General features: G+C 43.1%; 1 protein-coding gene across 1 annotated transcript; it reads right to left on the bottom strand.

The window, feature by feature from the left end:
- Positions 1-582: 582 nt before the first annotated feature.
- On the bottom strand, positions 583-8,540 carry Rbp4 (retinol binding protein 4). Its single transcript, XM_078037957.1, has 6 exons — positions 8,385-8,540; positions 8,149-8,277; positions 7,903-8,039; positions 7,655-7,761; positions 2,265-2,477; positions 583-889 (listed from the first exon to the last, which is right to left on the bottom strand). The coding sequence occupies exons 2-6, from the start codon at positions 8,257-8,259 to the stop codon at positions 855-857; spliced, it is 603 nt and encodes a 200-aa protein (XP_077894083.1). The 5' UTR covers positions 8,260-8,277; positions 8,385-8,540; the 3' UTR covers positions 583-854.
- Between the last annotated feature and the right edge of the window lie 8,612 nt (positions 8,541-17,152).

Raw genomic sequence — 17,152 nt, 5'->3', positions numbered from 1 at the left:
GCTAACAGTGTAGGACACTAGTGTTCTGCCCCAGTCCTGACTGCTTCTGCTCCCACCTCGCCCTCCATGCATACTTCAGGTGGGGGACATTGTGAACTTTCCTACTGACCTGGCTTTCAGAGCCCATCTTCCATATCCTCTCTCTCCCCACCTTCTGAAAACCCTGAGACTGCCTCCTTCCTTGTGTTGACCACACATGAAACAAGAGAATCACCTGCCAGAGGCAATGGAGAGTGGAGCTGTTTCCTGGAACTCACCCCATCCGTGCATCCAGGCCTCCCAAACCCAGCTGGTTGGCCAGTCTCAGAGGCCCAGCACTGCCTGAGCTTGCTGGCCTGGTCTGGCCACATTCACTTCCTCTTTGGGCCTCAGTGCCTTGGCCAGGATGGTAGTTAAGGCCTTCCTGGGTTAATGAGGAAACCTCCTTTTCAGGAAGTGGGAGAAGCTGCGGTCTTTAATAATGGAGGTTAGATGCTAGAATTAGTCAAAGGTCCTGCAGAGAGCACAAAGGGAGAATGCCCTGTTGGTATAGAAGAGTGCACCTCCACCTGCAATCTGTGAATACAAAGAAAACTCAAATCATAGGAAGCTGATAGCTATATTTTAATAAATCAAAGTTTGGAATTCCAAGTCTCAGGAAACTTCCATAAGATCCACAGTGATGCAGATTCACTCATTCCTACGTGGATTTTGATGTGCAATGATGTTTTATGTTCACCAAGGGAAGGCAAGGGGATTCGAGGGGCGGGGAGGGGGGCGGGAGTGGAGACAAGCTAAACTCCTAAGATAAATAGAGGTGAAGATTGAAAGTTAATCAGAAATTTTCAAATGAAACTTTTATGTCCTTGATGTTGCTACAAAAGGTTTTCTGTTTTGCTGTGGCAGTAACCTGAAATGCAGAAAACAAAGCCATTAATAATAACAGAAAGACGGACCAGGTGTTTCTGTAAATAATGAACACCATGGTAGCCTTGGAGCTCGGCTCCATTCATGTGATTCTTCATTCAAATGCACCACAACAGATGGAAACCCTCAAAGTCAGATGTAGCTGCAATTCATAAACACTCTCCAGGCTGTTTCTGAACCACTTTGAAGTCTCCAGGGTCAGGGGGCGTACAGCACAGGACCTACTGCATGAAACAGTGCTTCCCTTTGTTTCTGTCAAATGTGCCTCATTGCATTCTGGTTGGGGGGGGGTGCAGGGAGCTCCTCTTATTTAAGGACATGAGGGCCAAGTCAACCTGATCTCAGTCTTACTCTTGGTAGTTCCATAGTGTTCACCATGTCCCATGTCCTGTGTCACAGGTGGTGCCAACAAGGGACATCTGGGTTTGCATTCAACTCAGCTACCTATTGGAGATCTTGGGCAATGTTCATGATCTTTCTTAGCCTCCATTTTCTCATCTCAGAATGTGGATAATGAGTGTAAACTTCAAGGTGTTCCTGAGGATTAAGGGAGGTGACGGCAGGTGAAGGGCTCCGGGAGGTGCCTGTGAGGAATGCTTTACCAGCCCTGCACGTGGCTGCCCTGCAGGGTGAGGCTTCCATGCCTATTTATGTGTTTGGTCTGTTTTGTTTTTTTGGTGTAATGGGTCAGTTACACCAAACAGAAACATTCAGTTTCACTCCCTTTTTCTACACTTTAGGGTGACCCTATCTGGATTCTGAAACCAAAGGAGTGAGTGTCGATTCAAAATAGACAGCACGTTTTTTTTTCCACTCTAGTTTTTAAGTCCAGATCAGACAAGGGTAATATCTATAAAAAGATCCTGTGGTTGTTCCAGGGGATCCCCATAAAACCAAAGTGAGGAAACCCAGCTAATCAATATAATGATTATTTGGTTTCATAGAGAATAAAGAACATTTGTTGACATCATTCTTGTCTGCATTTGCTATGTTGATGTCTCTGTTTACATTTTTACATTGATGGTCATGTTCACTGCCCAGTTCTCTAGCAGGGACACTTAATCCCCCCAAATATTCATTCAATCAGAATGGTTTTTCTGGGCAGAGGAGCCAGGAGTGAAATGGCTTGAGACAGCAGAATAAAAGGGAAGTGTTTTACTTAATTAAAAGTGCCAGGGTTTTGGAAAAAAGTGTCTGATCAACCTTCCCAGGGATAAGGCCAAGGAAAGACCTGATCAAGCAGGACCAAGAAGGGCCCAGAAGGGCGCCAGACTCCCGCTTTCTCTTCATTACAGACACAAGGCATTCATTCTCTGGCTGGAACCTGTCTCCCTGAGCCCTGGGGAAAGGCCACTCACCATTGTGCTCAATCCACCGGTACTGCCGGTCCAGGCACAGCTCCTCCTGCCGCTGCCTCACCAGCTTCCGTATCTCGGGGGTCAGGCCATTGGGATCACGTGCAAACACAAAAGAGTAGCTATCTGCACAGGTGCCATCAAAGTTGAGGAGGCGGCAGGAGTACTGCAGGGCGAACGTGTGGTAGTCCGTGTCGATGATCCAGTGGTCATCAACTGCAAGCCAGAAAGCCAGTGTTAAGTGACACCTTGCCTTCAGTGGAAAGAAGTCCTGGAAACTCACTACCTGGACCCTACTGCATTTTCTTAGGAAGCAGGAGATTTCTGACAACTTTTGCAAAACCAGGAAAACAAGAAAGGATCTTGCTTTTCTTTATGGAGAAAGTTCTGGCACAGAGGAAGCCACATTTATGTCCAGGATCCGCTCTCTCCCTGATGGTAAATAACACAGCGTCTTTCCAAGAGAAAAGACCGCTGAGAATGTGAGCCCATCAAAATCATAGAACAAACCTATCTACCGCCATCTTCACCATCTACCCTCCAATAGTATCTATGTCTTTGTCTAATGTGTGATTGCCACCAACTTATGTTAGCCCCAATACCAGGGCCTGTCTTTGGGGATGATGTACAGGTGCTAGCTCCTACTCCTCTCACTGACCTACTTCCCTCCCACCTCAGTCCATTGGAGGACGCCTCTCTGATGATCCTGGCTCTGCTGGATCCACCCTCTTTCCTGCTTAGGAGCCCAACTCTTTGTGCTAGCCAGAGAGAAGATTTTGCTTTGGGACACAGAAAGGCGACTATCTAGCATCAGCAACTCCTTCTAAGAACGTGTGGACTTCAGGACTTCCAGCAGTAGCATAATAAATAGACCACATTTATTCTTCAAATGTTGGATATAAGCAATGAAGATTAAGTATAAATAAAGGTAGTAAAAATATCAACAAAGGCAGAATGGAAAATACTATGAATATATGTGAGTGATTTACCACAGAGAAGGAACAATGTGTTCAAGTTTTATTCAAATATAGAATATTTTATCCAAATATAGTATATTTGGATAAAAATGCCACATCTCTCTACTTAATTCGACATTCTCATTGACATGTATCTGTGGCTGTTACCTCCTGAGCACTAAATTATGTGCCAGTCACTGTGTGGACACTTTCCATGTGTTGCCTCGATTATTTCTCACATTGAACCCAAAGGGCATACTACCATTTCTTATTTTACAGATAAGAAAACTGAGGTAAAGAGAAATTAAATAATTCACCTAGGATCACAGAAAGCAGAGCAGAAATGGAATTCTAACCCAGGAGTGCGACTCCAGAATCCACATACCTAACCTCTACACCAGAGACTCCAGATACTAGGTAGATTGAGACCAGAAGGGACAACAAACCAAAGGCCTTTGTGTCTTGCACCCAAGGGATGACCTGCCCACGTGGAGCTCCATGTTGGAGGAAGGCAGAGGGGATGGAGACTTCAGCACTGGAGAGTGTGGGGCCAGCTCTAGAGGTCACCCTAAGTGTCCTCTGGGGGTGCCTTTCTGGAGTACCAGCCTAGATGGGATTTAGTACAAACCCAGGCCCAGGAAAGAAAGTTAACACAGGACAGGGAAGGGGCCACTTCTTCAGCTCACATCCAACCTGGCAGGAGGAAGAATGAGACACCACCGCACCTTCCAGGCTGTCCCTGGGTGAATGTCAGAGGCCAACCTCAGAGGATGACCCAGACGGAAGACGGCTCAGCAGTGACCGCAAAGTTATTCAGCGGATGGGCCAAGAATAGAAGCCATGGGCCTGCTGCTGGGCCTCAGCCTAACCGCGAGCTCCCTCCCAGGCCCCTGAGATCTGGGCAGTCTTTTTATCCCTGGATGAAATCATCTCTTCCCTGGTTATGGGATCACTGTGTCATCATGGGTGCCCCAGAAATCTGCCCCTCAGACACAAAAGCACCAGCCTTTAAAGTGTTACCTCCACTCCTGGTCCAGGCAGCTATTAGCTTGGCAAATCTGCTGCTTAAAAGAAAAAAATTGTTTTTCCAATATTGTTGCCAGAGTGAATTCCTACATAGAAACTAAGTTAACTTTCAATGTATGGCTTTAGTAAAGTCGACTACTATTCTTGCTTTTAAAGAAAGCTTAAGTTGGTTTGGTTTATCTCCAGCTTCTTTTTGGTAGGATAACTCAAAGATGAAGAGTTTCAATCCTAACAACCTTGACCAAACTCTCCTTTCTAAGAGTATTTGCAAGAGAGGCTCTGCATGAGCAGCAACAATTATCTTGCTTCTCCAGCCTCCTCGCATCCAGCAGCTAGGCAGGGTCCTTTGGAGAGCCAGACAACCCCAACTGTTTCCAGACAGCATCTAATAATTGCATGCAGTAGACTAGGTAAGCAGAGTGCTGGAAGCAGCAACTATGTAGCCAGAGCCCCTGTCTACCCTCCACTACCTCAGGAAGTGGGGCTGAATTACAGCTGTGTCTACAACTGTACTGGTTATATACACTGGTTTAGAGGTTTGGACTGCTAGTCCCCAATCAAAGAAAATGCCTGGTATCAAAAACTGTCTTAGTGACCTGGTTCTATTGAAAATCTGTCACTCATTTGCCAGGGACCAAAAGGGAGTTCTCCTTCAAAGAATAGCCTGACAGTTACAAGAAACAGCCCCCTAGGAGACATCTCGCCTGGGAGACACCCTGCAGCCATCCATCTCCCTGAGACACCCTGCGGCCATCTGTCTTCCTGAGACATCCTGCGCTATCTCACCTTGTGAAGACTTCTAGCAACTGCCGGTAAGAGAGCTCCCCCTATCCCCAGCCCATAAATACCCCTGTGTGAACAATAAAAGTTTGCAGCTTGATCAGAACTTTTGTCTTGCTGTCACCCTTCGTGTCTCTTGTCCCTTCATTCCTCCCTATCTAGGTTCGCTGCCCACGTTGATGTGTCCTGCCAGTTGGGACACTCATTGCTGTAGTTCTGGAACAATTTCCCTTCAGTTCCCTAAACCTGCACCTGCCAATTATTCAAAGTAGGGATACGAAGGGAGATGCTTCCTGAGGTTCTCAGGCTTCACAGTCTAGCTGAGCCAGGCAGGTGACAGATTTTATGCTATTCTTGACTAGTCCAATGGACCAGCAAAGTCAGTGGTATCTGGAGCCTTGATACCTGAGTGACCAAGATAACCCTCTGGATTGAAATATCTACACCAATTCTCAAACTGCCTTATGTGGAAGGAACATACTCAAGGAGCATACTTCAGGGGCTACCCCAAGAGTTTCTGATTCAATAAATCTGGATTGGGGCCCAGAAATCTGCATTTAACAAGCACCACAGCTGATTTAGATATGGATGATCCAGGGACCCTGACTTTGAGAAACAGTAATGAAAACATTTCAGGCTGACATTGTTATGCAGCCTGACAAGGGTCCCTTTTACTTCAGCTAAGAGGTGTCACTAAGTGCCACCAACCAGCTGTGTCTCCTGGGCCAGTAATTCAGTTTCTTCGCTTGTAAAACAAGAGATTTGAACCCAATGTATGTTTTCTCACTCCAGACTCAGAAAGTAAAGCCATGATTTCCTCTCTGGAGAGGTAACAAGAAGCAACAATATCAAAGAGGCACAGAGAATTTGTGTCACCAGCACTGGTCAAGTGCTTTCTGCATGTCAACTCATGGCATCCTCATAACATAACTTCATAAGGTAGGTGCTATGGCCACCTCTACTTTGCAGAGGAGGGAAATGAGTGATAGAGAGGCCAAGGAAAACATCCACGGTCCCACAGGTGGGATTGGGATTTGAACTCAGGTAGCATAACTTTAACAGGGCAGGCTTAACCACTGTGCAGGACACTGTTTCTTTTCTGAAAGGCAACCTAAGAAGGAATTCATCCTTAAGCCTTCTACATTATACTTATCTCACTTAATATCTATAGCAATCACTTTCAAGATTTCAATACTTTTTTTTCCACCTCCAAATGAAATCTTAGATAGAATCCCAATATACAAGAGTTAAAAGTGGAGCTAATATAGTTTGGTAGGGACAGGAGAGAAGAGACAAAACCCTACCTCCTCATCAGGTCCTTCCTCACCCCATCCCTTTACTAAATGCATTGTCAACCATATTCTGTCCCTTTAAGGAGCACACCTCAAAGTGCTGATGAGAATTATGTGTTTATTCTTTCTAAAAATTAGGAAACTTGTACCTCTTAATATTGGTTTTTGCAATCCATTACCAGAAAAACAATGTATTTTTTACTCTAAATGAATCACTTGAAGAAGTTTGCTGCACTATTTGAAATAACTTTTATTATTTCTAAAGGTAAAAAAGCTCTCTCTCCTTATAGATAAGCAACTCTTATACAGTGTAAATCAGCACTAAAATGTAATTTGATAAAAAATGCAATTTCATTTAACATGACTTTATAGGAAGTCAAAGATCACATGCAGAGCAATGAATGACATGAAGGACACTTCTGCCCTGGATCACCAATGGAAGAGCAGGCCCCTCAGGAGTCCCTGGGTCCTATCTCACAAGAAAGCACAAGTGGTACTTTGCAAAGGTCCCTCTGTATTAGGAGACTGCAGTTCAGAGCCACCCAATCTGGGCCTGGACGTTGGAATGTCTGACTTCCGGAATTGGCTCTCTCAAACTTGTGTTATCTTGGGCAAAGCACTTTTTTCTCCGGGTCTCAGTTTGTTCATCTGTATACTGAATCCCCTCTCTAGGGTTTACTCTCCTCTAAGATTCCATGACATGCCTCTTCCTGGCCTGAAATTTCTCTAGCTACCAAGAAGATTCCGGACTCGAAACTTAGGACACATGGGGGGGGGGTAGTAGAAAGAGCAAATAATGTATTCTCATGAGTAGGCCAAGTTTTAAGATGCCCTGCTGAGAGTTCTCAACACCCTGCATCAGAGCTCCAGTACTTGGGAGAAAGAGAAGAGGCCATGACACTCAGAACACCCTGCCTAGCTCAGAACCCCGGCATCAACAGGCAGGACATTGAGGAGTGAGCCTACCCCATGCACAATGCTCCCTACAAACTTGGATGGGGGTCTCAGCCTTTGTTAGGGTTCCCAGTCAAGCTGTCTCAGGAATTCAGCCCAAAGGAGCGGTAAGAGGACAAAGTGTGGAACAGGTTACACACCCTGGCACAGTAGATGACTGGAATTTGGCACGCGGCAACCCAAAGATCCTTTTGAGTTGGGTCAGGTTTCTTGAACTAGCTGCTCCCAATCCCAATCCCTTAACCTCAGGCGGGGCTGAGGTTTCCTGCACCCACACATCTTCCCCTAGGCCATTCTTCCTAAGGGTGCAGCTGGAGCAGGAACCCAGTGATTTGGCAGGTATGCCTCCCATCCCCAAAATGGTCCCACTGAGCTGACTACTCACTTCCTCTCTGGAGAAAGGAGGCTACGCCCCAGTACTTCATCTTGAACTTGGCAGGGTCTTCTGTGTCAGTGAAGGTGCCCACCATGTCTGCACACACTTCCCAGTTACTGCAAAAGCCAAGGGGATCCTCAGCCAAACCCAGCAAAGAGCTTCCTCCCTCCATCCCACCCTGGTGCTCCCTTCCCTCCCCAGTAAGGGTTTGGCGTTCAGATCGGCGCTACGCACACGGCCACCCAGAGGCCACTTGCCTCAAAAGGCGAACACGTCCCTTGGCAGTGGCACTCATGTGGCCATTCTCATCCACGGAGAATTCGGCGACGATGTTGTCTTGCAGAAAGAGACCTTCAGGGTCCTTCTTGGCTATGGCGTACCAGGTCCCGGAGAACTGCCAAAGGGAGAGCCGGGGTTTGGTGTGTCTGAGGGTCCACGACCGGCCACCGGGAAGTAGGGGAAGCGGGGGCTGGGCCACCGGGGCCTCCTGGGCTGATACCTACCAGAGTCTTGTCGAAGTTCTCTTTGACTCGGAAGCTGCTCACTCTGCAGTCGCGCTCCGCGCGGCCGCTGCCCAGCGCCGCCAGCAACACGAGTGCCCACACCCACTCCATCTTGCCCAGGAGTCAAGCCTGCGGGAGACGCGTCGCCGTGACCGCCAGCCCCGGACCGGACCACCCGGCCCGCCGCTGCCCTCCCCGCCGCCGCCCACCCCGAGGACAGCCGGGCAGCTGCTCACCGTCGGAGACGCGCACCAGCCTAGCCACCGCGTCCTGGCGCGCGGGGAGCAAAAGAGGCGAGGCCCGCCCGGCGCCCCGCGGCTTTATGGCCCCGGGGGGAGGGGGTCGCGCTTTCGTAACCGCCCGGGGTGAAGGACCTAGGGGAGGCGCCGGGGGCTGGCCCGGCCAGCACTTGCATAACGCGCCCTGACTCACCGCCACCCGGGGCGCAGGGAGGGTCCCGTTAGGCCAGCCTCACCTCCAGGGCCGCCCGCCCGGGGTTGGTGGAGCTGCCGCGCAGGGTGGCCTCACTGGGCCAAACTCTACAGCCCCGTGGCCAGGTCCTGGCCCAGTTACTCAGCCCTTGTGCCAGCGGCCGCCAGCTGCGGCCTGGGGTGGCCTCCAAGCCCAGTAGCGCTGGCTGGAGGCTCAGTGGGGCTTGGTGGGGAAACCTTGGCCTCACAGAGAGAGAAGAGACCTAAGATGCTGCCTGGCGCATTAGTGCCCAGGTCCTGGCTGTGCCAAATTGGCTCCTGTGCCTTCTAAGGACCAATTGTGCAGGGTTTGGGGGATATTTTGGCCAAGTGCTTTTTCCTTTCATAAAGGATGTATTTTACTCTTTGGGGAGAGTTGTGGTGCCCTCTGCGTCAATATTTGTTCTTTAGTTTCAACATCGTTAGAAGCATTAAAATGCTCCCTGTTAAATATTCTCTAGAAACGCTGCTCCGGTCAGGAGGGGAAATATTTTAGCAACTGTGGTGTTGGAGCGGTTAGTTGCTTACTTACATTGCTGCACTCCCTGAAACCACTTGGAATGCACACCCCAATTGTTTATGATGCATTTTTATTTAAAATCCATATTGGAATTTTGTTTTATTTTCAAAACAGTGGAGTTGTCAGAGTAGTGGATACAACAGAAGAGTAAACAAAAAAACTACAACCTCAAGGGTCAATTAAATCAAAGGGCTGCTAACTAGTTGAGGTATTTGGTGTACGTCATGGCTTGATGTATGCATATTTTTTCTCTTTCCATTCCATTAATCTTACCAAAGCAATCAAGATTTTGGCTGAATGAGAATTGGTGATATGGCAAAGAAATTTCTTAAGATTCCTTTCATAAAATATCAGCTGAGTCTCCATGGCCCAAATTGGAAGGAACCTAGATGAATTATTTGTTGCAGTCAGAAATAATAGAAGATGGAGGGGGAAATGGGTGCCAAACTGAGAAACAAGGAGTTGAGTGGATCCCAGACCAGCCCTTTAGTTACTTTTTAAAACAACCTTGGAAAGATATCATGGCTTCCTTCAGCCGACTGTAGCCTTTTGGACATTTACCTACTTGGTCTGCCCACCTTCCTCTCAAGCATGTCTTTGAGTCACAGTATCTTTGAGGTATTTTCATAATTAATTTTTCATAATTTGGGGTATTTTCATAATGTATTAACTCCTTACTATCCCAAAGTTGTAAAAGCCTGTTTCTGGCCAAAAAGTTAACTAAGATTTCAGGTTGCGCTAATTCTACCTATATATATATATATATATATATATATATATACAGTCCTTCCTGGGTATCCATAAGGGATTGGCTCCAGACACCCTCCCAATACCAAAATCCAGGGAAGCTCAAGTTCCTTATGTAGCATAGTAATTGCATGTAACCTAGCCCATCCTCTTGTTAATTTAAATAATCTCTGGATGATTTATAATACTTAATACAATGTAAATGTAGTGTAAATAGTTGTTAAACTGTATTGTTTAGGGAATGATGACCAAAACAAGAAGAAGAAAAAAAGTCTGTGCATGTTCAGTACAGAACTGATCATGGTGTATTGCTATGTAAATAGTTGTTAGCTGTATTGTTTGGGGAGTAATGACAAGAAAAATTAGTAGTGATGAACCATCATGGACCTACTTACATAGCACATAAGCAAGGCGCAGGGCAACCAATGCTCAAACAGCCCGAGTACAGGGAGCCTGAGGATCTGTGCAGTGGGGGGAAACCACAGCAGCATGTGCCTACACATCATTCCATTCACATGGATTCGGCATATGCTTAATATGCAGCAAATTCTAGTTTTGCTTCTGGATCCTTCCAGAATTTTTTTTCCTTCAAATATTTTCTATTCATCATTGGTTGAATCTGTGGATGCGGAACCCATGGATGATGAAAGCTTACTGAAATCCCCAACAACTCAAATAAGGTATGCTCCAGAGTCCTTCCTGCAGGAACCATGCATTTGGCCATATGTGCACCCTGGCTGGGAAAGTTCCTCTGGGCACTTCTCTGATTCCTGTGCAGTGCTTAGATCCCCTCTTCAACATTCCAGAGCAGAGGATTTTCTGTTCCTGCTTTCCCTCCTCCTATGATAGAGAGCTCCTAGTGTATGTAGGCCAGTTACCTTTGAACAATTGATCACTGCCAGAAAAATTTTCCCAATGCCTCCACCCTGCCCTTCTAACCACTTCTCTAGAACACACTCTGGTGGTCCCTGGTATACTGCATATTGAATAAATGCAGGGGATTTTTATGATGATTGCATTTTTCAGCAACATCTGTTTGTTTATTTGTTAGGTGGTTAAAACACGCCCCTTCCCTCCCCTTCTTATGAAAAATCGTGAACCTTGATGTTTTAGATACCAAAGAAGAAAAACAGTTTATTTTGGCATTATCTCTTAGATTTCTTCATGATTACAAATATGTGAATTTAGGTCAACTGATGTTTTTTAACTTCAATGCTTTGACATTCATCCTCACAAAATAACTTTTCAAATATGCATATATATGCAATATCAAGAGGGAAAATGTTTGCCATGGTTACCTTGATGTGATGGGACTAGACACATTTGGTTTTCTTTGTACCTTTTTGTATTTTTCACATTTTCTACAGGGAAATAATTTTATCAGAAAACAAAAACAAATATCTCCTTTGCAAACATTTTCCTTTTCTTTATAAGTGAAATTATGAAGTTACACCTTATGAATCACAAAAAAATGCACATAAAGTTTATTCCCTTGCCAAGCTTCGTGAAAAGAAAGATCATCTTGGTATCTGTCCATTTCCCCTACTTTTCCATGGGATGCATCAAGACACTCGCACATAGTAGGTGCTTAATCCACAGATATTTAATTTTTTTTCATTGAAATTAAGCACTTTGTATAAACTTCATAAAGCATTTTTTAAAAAAGACCTGATCAGATATCACCCTTTCTAATATATACATTCTCAGGATTTAGCATTTTTTAAGTTGGCTACTTGTCGTTTTACCAGAAAATTTTTACAGGGGAGTGGTATAAAGTTGGGGACTACATCTGCCTGCCCTTGTCTCCCCTGTACCCCCTTCCCAAAGCTCTATAAAGTCACAATCTTAAATTCTGGTCAATGAAATGTTCTGTTTATCACTCCCAGTCAGGCCAGTTTAGCCCCGGACCCATCATCCATGTTCTCTTTTCTTCTTTCATTGTTTACTGGTGGAATTTCCAACAGCCTGGTTCCCTTTGGCAAATGAATTTATGTGAATGAGAAATAAAATTCCATTGGATTAAGCTATTGAGATTAACAGAAGTTAATGTTAATTCTAACCAAAAAAAGTCATTTAACTCCTAGAAAATATTGAAAAATGTTTGACCATAAAAATTAAAGGAAGAGGAGCTAATGCAAGACATTTATCTTCTTTCCTGAAATTGAGCATTTTGTATAATGTGATATTTCCATCCACATCCCAAAAAGAAATCTAAGAGATAATGCTTTTTCTTAGAAGCCAAGAAAAATCAAAAATAAAAAAATCAGGTAGCATTTATCATCTGACTACTTTTCAAAGATATCCAAGTCATTGATTGAAAAATGAAGAGGTTAGTTATTCAATGTTTTCTGGTATAAAGTGTCAAATAATCTTTCTAACAAGGTTCTCCCTCCCCCCCACCCCCCCTACAGTGGTTGCAAAGTCACTGAAACCTCAGTGATCTCAGTCAATCTCATCAATTTATGTGAAAATAATATGGGTCCCCCTTGCTGAATAGTCTCCAAGAATATCTGGTTATACCTATAATTAGATGTAGGCAGAAGGCTCTCCTGGGAGCAACGTGATATTGGTTGCCAGACTATGTTGGAAATTCCTGTCCATAATGGCAGGACACAACATGTAGCTAAGTGGGGGCTGAAGAGTGGGTTCAATGTAAGGATCAGAAATGCACTTAGTCAGCCCTGGACATTATTGCTGCTTTTCATGTTGATACTTCAACTTTCTGTGCATATCTTTTGTCTATTATATAAGTCTAACTTCTTGTAGAAATAGTTAACTGCAATCGACAATTTTAGCAATGATAGTATTACAGGTGCTCATTTATATAGAATACCTCTGACAAATGTCAAAGTGTTAAACAGAGAGTTTAAGAAAGTTAAAGCATTCTTTGCTACATCTGTAAGTTTTTTAAAAGGACTGCCTGAAATTTTCATTTAACGTTTACATTAATATGCAAAATTTAATATTTGTCTGGATTTTTGAAGAAAGATGGACAGCATACCTTTATTGTATTTGTTCATTTTTATGTGGAGCTAAGGATGGAACCCAGTACCTCATGCGTATTAGCTCTGCCACTGAACTATAGCCCCAGCCCCATTTGTCTAGATTTTAACTTTTAAATACACAAAGAAAGGATCTTGAGGCTTCTAGTTTTCCCTGTTTGAAAATTTTTGCTTGATAAAATGTCATTTGTCTTAGGTCAGGTGATTTAACAAACTAGCATCAGCTGGGTGGCTTATGAACAACAGAACTTTATTCCTCCAGTTCTGGAGGTTGGAAGCCTGACATCAGGGTGCCATCATGGTTGGGTTCGGGGAGGGCTCTTCCTCTTCTCGAGTCGACATTGCCACTTCTTTCCCATATCCTCAAATGATGGAAAGAGGACTGGAGAGCTCTCTGGAGTCCCTGTTGGAAGAGTACCAATCTTGCTCCTGAGGGTTCCACCCTCATGGCCTAATCATCCTCCTGACACTGTCACATTGGGGGTTAGGATTTCAACAGATGAATTTGGGGAGATACAAATATTCCAACCATCCCACAGGCCAATACACAGGAGCCCTCCTTTCTTGCTTACTTTTTCTAATGAATAACTGCTTAATCTTAATGTTTGTTGGGTTGGGTTGGGTCTCAAATTTGTCCCTTCCTTCCTCATACCCAAGCAACCTCACCCATAGACTATAGAGACAGCCTCAAAGATTTTGTTTATGAATCAATACATTTTTCATTGTATAAATGATATATGTTCACTATAGACACTTTAGAGAAATCAGGGAAGCAAAGGAGAAGACAAAAATTAGTGTCTTAAGTCCCATCACTTTTAAATAATGAGTTACATTTTGGTATATATACAGGTGTGTGCATAGATAGATAGATAGGTATGGCTGTGTGTGTATGTGTGTTTTAATGGAAACATGTTGTGATACTAGTTTGTAATTAACTGCACATTATAAATTTTTGTTCATATCAATAAAGAGACTTTTGCAACTTTGCTATTATTAGCTATGTAGTTCTCTGTTCTATGGATTGGATGGCATTTATTTATTCAACTTTCTATTATTGAATATCTAAGCTATTTCTAATCTTTTACAAGTATGTGTGTTTTACATCTTTTATAAGCATGCTTTTTATAAGCACCTTTGTAACTGCATTAATGATATACATTATTATTTTGTAAGATAAATTCATAAAACCAGAATTATAAGTTCAATGCCTATATGCATTTTTTTAGAGTATTTGATGATGGGCCAAATGTAATATGGTGATCCCTTATTGGTAGAGGACATGTTTTAAGATATTCTTCATATGTCTGAAACCACACATAGTACTGAGCCCTATAAGTATTATTCCTGTATATAATCCCAATGATAAAGTTTTATTTGTTAAGTAGGCAAAGTAAGAGATTAACAACTATAACAAATAATAAATAGAACAAATAATAAAATAGAATTAAATAACAATACACTGTACTAAAAGTTATTTAAAACTTATAAATTGTTTATTTCTGGAACTTTCCATGAAATATTTTTGGGCTCCAATTGACTGCAGGCAACTGAACCCTCTGAAAGTGAAACTGGATAAGGGGGACTACTGTATAACTTCTTAATCTGTATCTTGATGTCCAGTGTTTCTTTTCTCCAATTTTTCCTGTTCAGCACTACCAGATTAGGTTTGTAAAGGAGAACCCTAATAATATTACCTCCCAGATCCAAACTTTCTAGTGTTCAAGATTCTCAGCCTAACTCTGAGGCCCCAGTAATTTGGGCCCAATCTACATTTCCATACTCATCTCTTGCTAGACTATCCTGGTTAGGCTATGCCATGCCATTGCTCTGCTGATACCACCCAGAACATGCTTGACCTCCACCCTACCTGCACCCCCTCTTCTGTAATCTCAAAGCCATGTGTACATATGTCACTTCTGGCACTTATGATATTATCTTCTATGGCTTATGGCTTTTATGTACCAGCCTCTTCTCCCTTACTACACTACAAGTACTTGTAACGCTGAGACCAAGCCTTCTTCATTCCCCACATCTCCTGCAGTGGAAGTGTACCCATCAGAATTCACTCAGCTAAGATGCAGTAAAAAACAGCCCTCTTGTCTCAAAGGCTGCAAACAAGATCCTCATGCTACACGTCCATCTCAGGTCAGCAGGGGCCTCTGTTCCCTGACCTCCTCACTCTGGAATTGAAGAGTGAATCCACTGAAACTAACATGGCAGCACGGGGAACAGAACACTGGAGGGTCTCACATTGGCACTTAATTATTTTCTATGTGAAAGTGGCATTTCTGCCTCTGGTCCATTGGCCAAAATTAGTCCTATGGACTCACTAGAGAAGGAATAGCAAAAAAACAGTAATCACTCCATATTACTGAGAGGAGAGAAGAATCTTACAAAGGGAACATGAAGTTCATAATAGCCACAGTAGCTATTATGGGTGTTCTGCTTAAAATGGACCATCAATAGACAGAAGTTAAAACAATGAGCAAATAAATAAATCTGCAAGGAATTATAAAAATAAAACAACGCTGCCTAAAATAGAATGTTTATTTTTCTAATAACTTTTCTTTTTATAAATAGGAGAATATCAACACAAGCACATATTGATTTTCCTATTAAGTCTAAATTTGTGTACAGAGGAGTGGGAGTGTAGCTCAGTGGTCGAGAGCTAGCAATGACAACACAAAAGATGAATGAGTTATGGAATACAGATACATGTTGTTCTCTATCTAAAGAGAGAAGGATGGAACCAGGGAATTGTGAGAATACTGCATAATTTAGGAAGAAATAGGAACTGTACCATAGTCACAGGAAATCACCAGGTAGAAGAGTATCCAAAACTGCATTAGAAGATGATGGTAGTCTGATAGGAGGGGTGTCTCAGTTGACTCAACTCCTAGAACCTATGACCTCAACCTCTTTTTTTTTATTATGAGTAATAAGATCATCATCACCTTAGCAAGGTAAAGCTTTAAGTTTAGAGAACTAAATGAAACCCATACAGTCACTCTTTTTGAAGCAAACTTAAATGTGGGCCTCATAATAATTTTTTAGAGCCACTACAAAATATTGTATATTTTTCACTTAAGAGAATATGTCATATTAGGTTGGAGCTTTTTAAAAATATTTTATTTTATCTTTTTTTTGAGAGAGAGAGAGAAAGAGAGAGAGAATCTTTTTTGTAGATGGACATAACACACTGCCTTTTATTTTTATGTGGTGCTGAGAATCGAACCCGGGTCCCGTCCATGCCAAGCGAGCGCTCTACCACTGAGCCACAATCCAGCCCTAGGTTGGAGCTTTACTGAAAGGTTTTAAAAGACTGTCACTAAGTTTGAAACCAGCACTTAAATATTTGAGACAATTGGTTCGTGAAATGCATAGTTTGATTTATTAGTTGCATAATAGTGTTTAAATATTTGGGGAATGTGCTTAATCGACGTAAAAGCTTAATAAGCTGAACATTAAACAAAACTAAATAGTGGTAAGTGTTCTTACTATGCCAGTAGCCCCTGAGATGTTGAGGATCCTAGCAACTGACAAGATAGCTATTGTCCAGTAGGTTAATATACTGTACCTTGGAGCAAAAATGCATGATGTCTGGCTACTCCTATTGAAAAAAACAAAATCCACACTAATTTTCTTAACAGGGAAACTCAGTTGTCACCATATGGATCACTTTTTGCAATCCACTGTCTTAACGAGTTAGGGTTCAATCTGTGCCTTGATTAAGCTTGATTCGTAGGAAAATGTTTTCCTGTGTTTGCCATTTTAGTAATAAACCCAAGTTTGTTCCTTTTAAAAACTTCCTAGGTCAAGCTTTCTAGAGAGGGTGGTTGAGAGGTGAGGGTTTTGGAGAAAGAATAATCCAAGCGACCTGAGTGACCATGGCTTCTAAGAAAGGTGAAAGATTAGTAATCACTTTTATGTTGCACTGATGATGGCTGCTACACCTTCCCTCTCCCCACAAAGTTCATTAAAGTTGCTATGTAAACAAACAAGCAAGAAACCCAAGCACTTTCTATAGCTATCATGCAAGAGCAATTCAGAGTGCCAGATGATGCTGATAATTATGGAATATGTTAGTAATTCTTCCTTGCTCTGGACAGCAGCCGTTCAGTTATTTTTTTCTGAAATAGATACTCCAACTTGACACTTGCCTGGCTGATCTAGGATGCTCTGAGTGTTCTTTGAGGTCTTAGGGGCTAATAATGCTCAGGGATTTAGTGTCCTGAAGAACTCTTTAATCCTCTGCTTCCTGAAGC

This window comes from Ictidomys tridecemlineatus, chromosome 1, assembly GCF_052094955.1.
Source record: "Ictidomys tridecemlineatus isolate mIctTri1 chromosome 1, mIctTri1.hap1, whole genome shotgun sequence".
Classification (NCBI taxonomy): domain Eukaryota; kingdom Metazoa; phylum Chordata; class Mammalia; order Rodentia; family Sciuridae; genus Ictidomys; species Ictidomys tridecemlineatus.
The sequence above is the reverse complement of the archived record's forward strand: the minus strand, read 5'-3'. Positions and strand labels throughout refer to the sequence as shown.

What these genes read in the sequence shown, in the direction of transcription:
- Rbp4 (XM_078037957.1), bottom strand. Translation starts at nt 8,259, where the DNA reads ATGGAGTGGGTGTGGGCACTCGTGTTGCTGGCGGCGCTGGGCAGCGGC. An exon ending in CTCCTTTCTCCAGAGAGGAA is followed by an intron (nt 2,478 to 7,654) that starts GTGAGTAGTCAG and finishes TCTGGCTTGCAG; the next exon opens with TTGATGACCACTGGATCATC. An exon ending in CCGGTGGATTGAGCACAATG is followed by an intron (nt 890 to 2,264) that starts GTGAGTGGCCTT and finishes TCTGCATTTCAG; the next exon opens with GTTACTGCCACAGCAAAACA.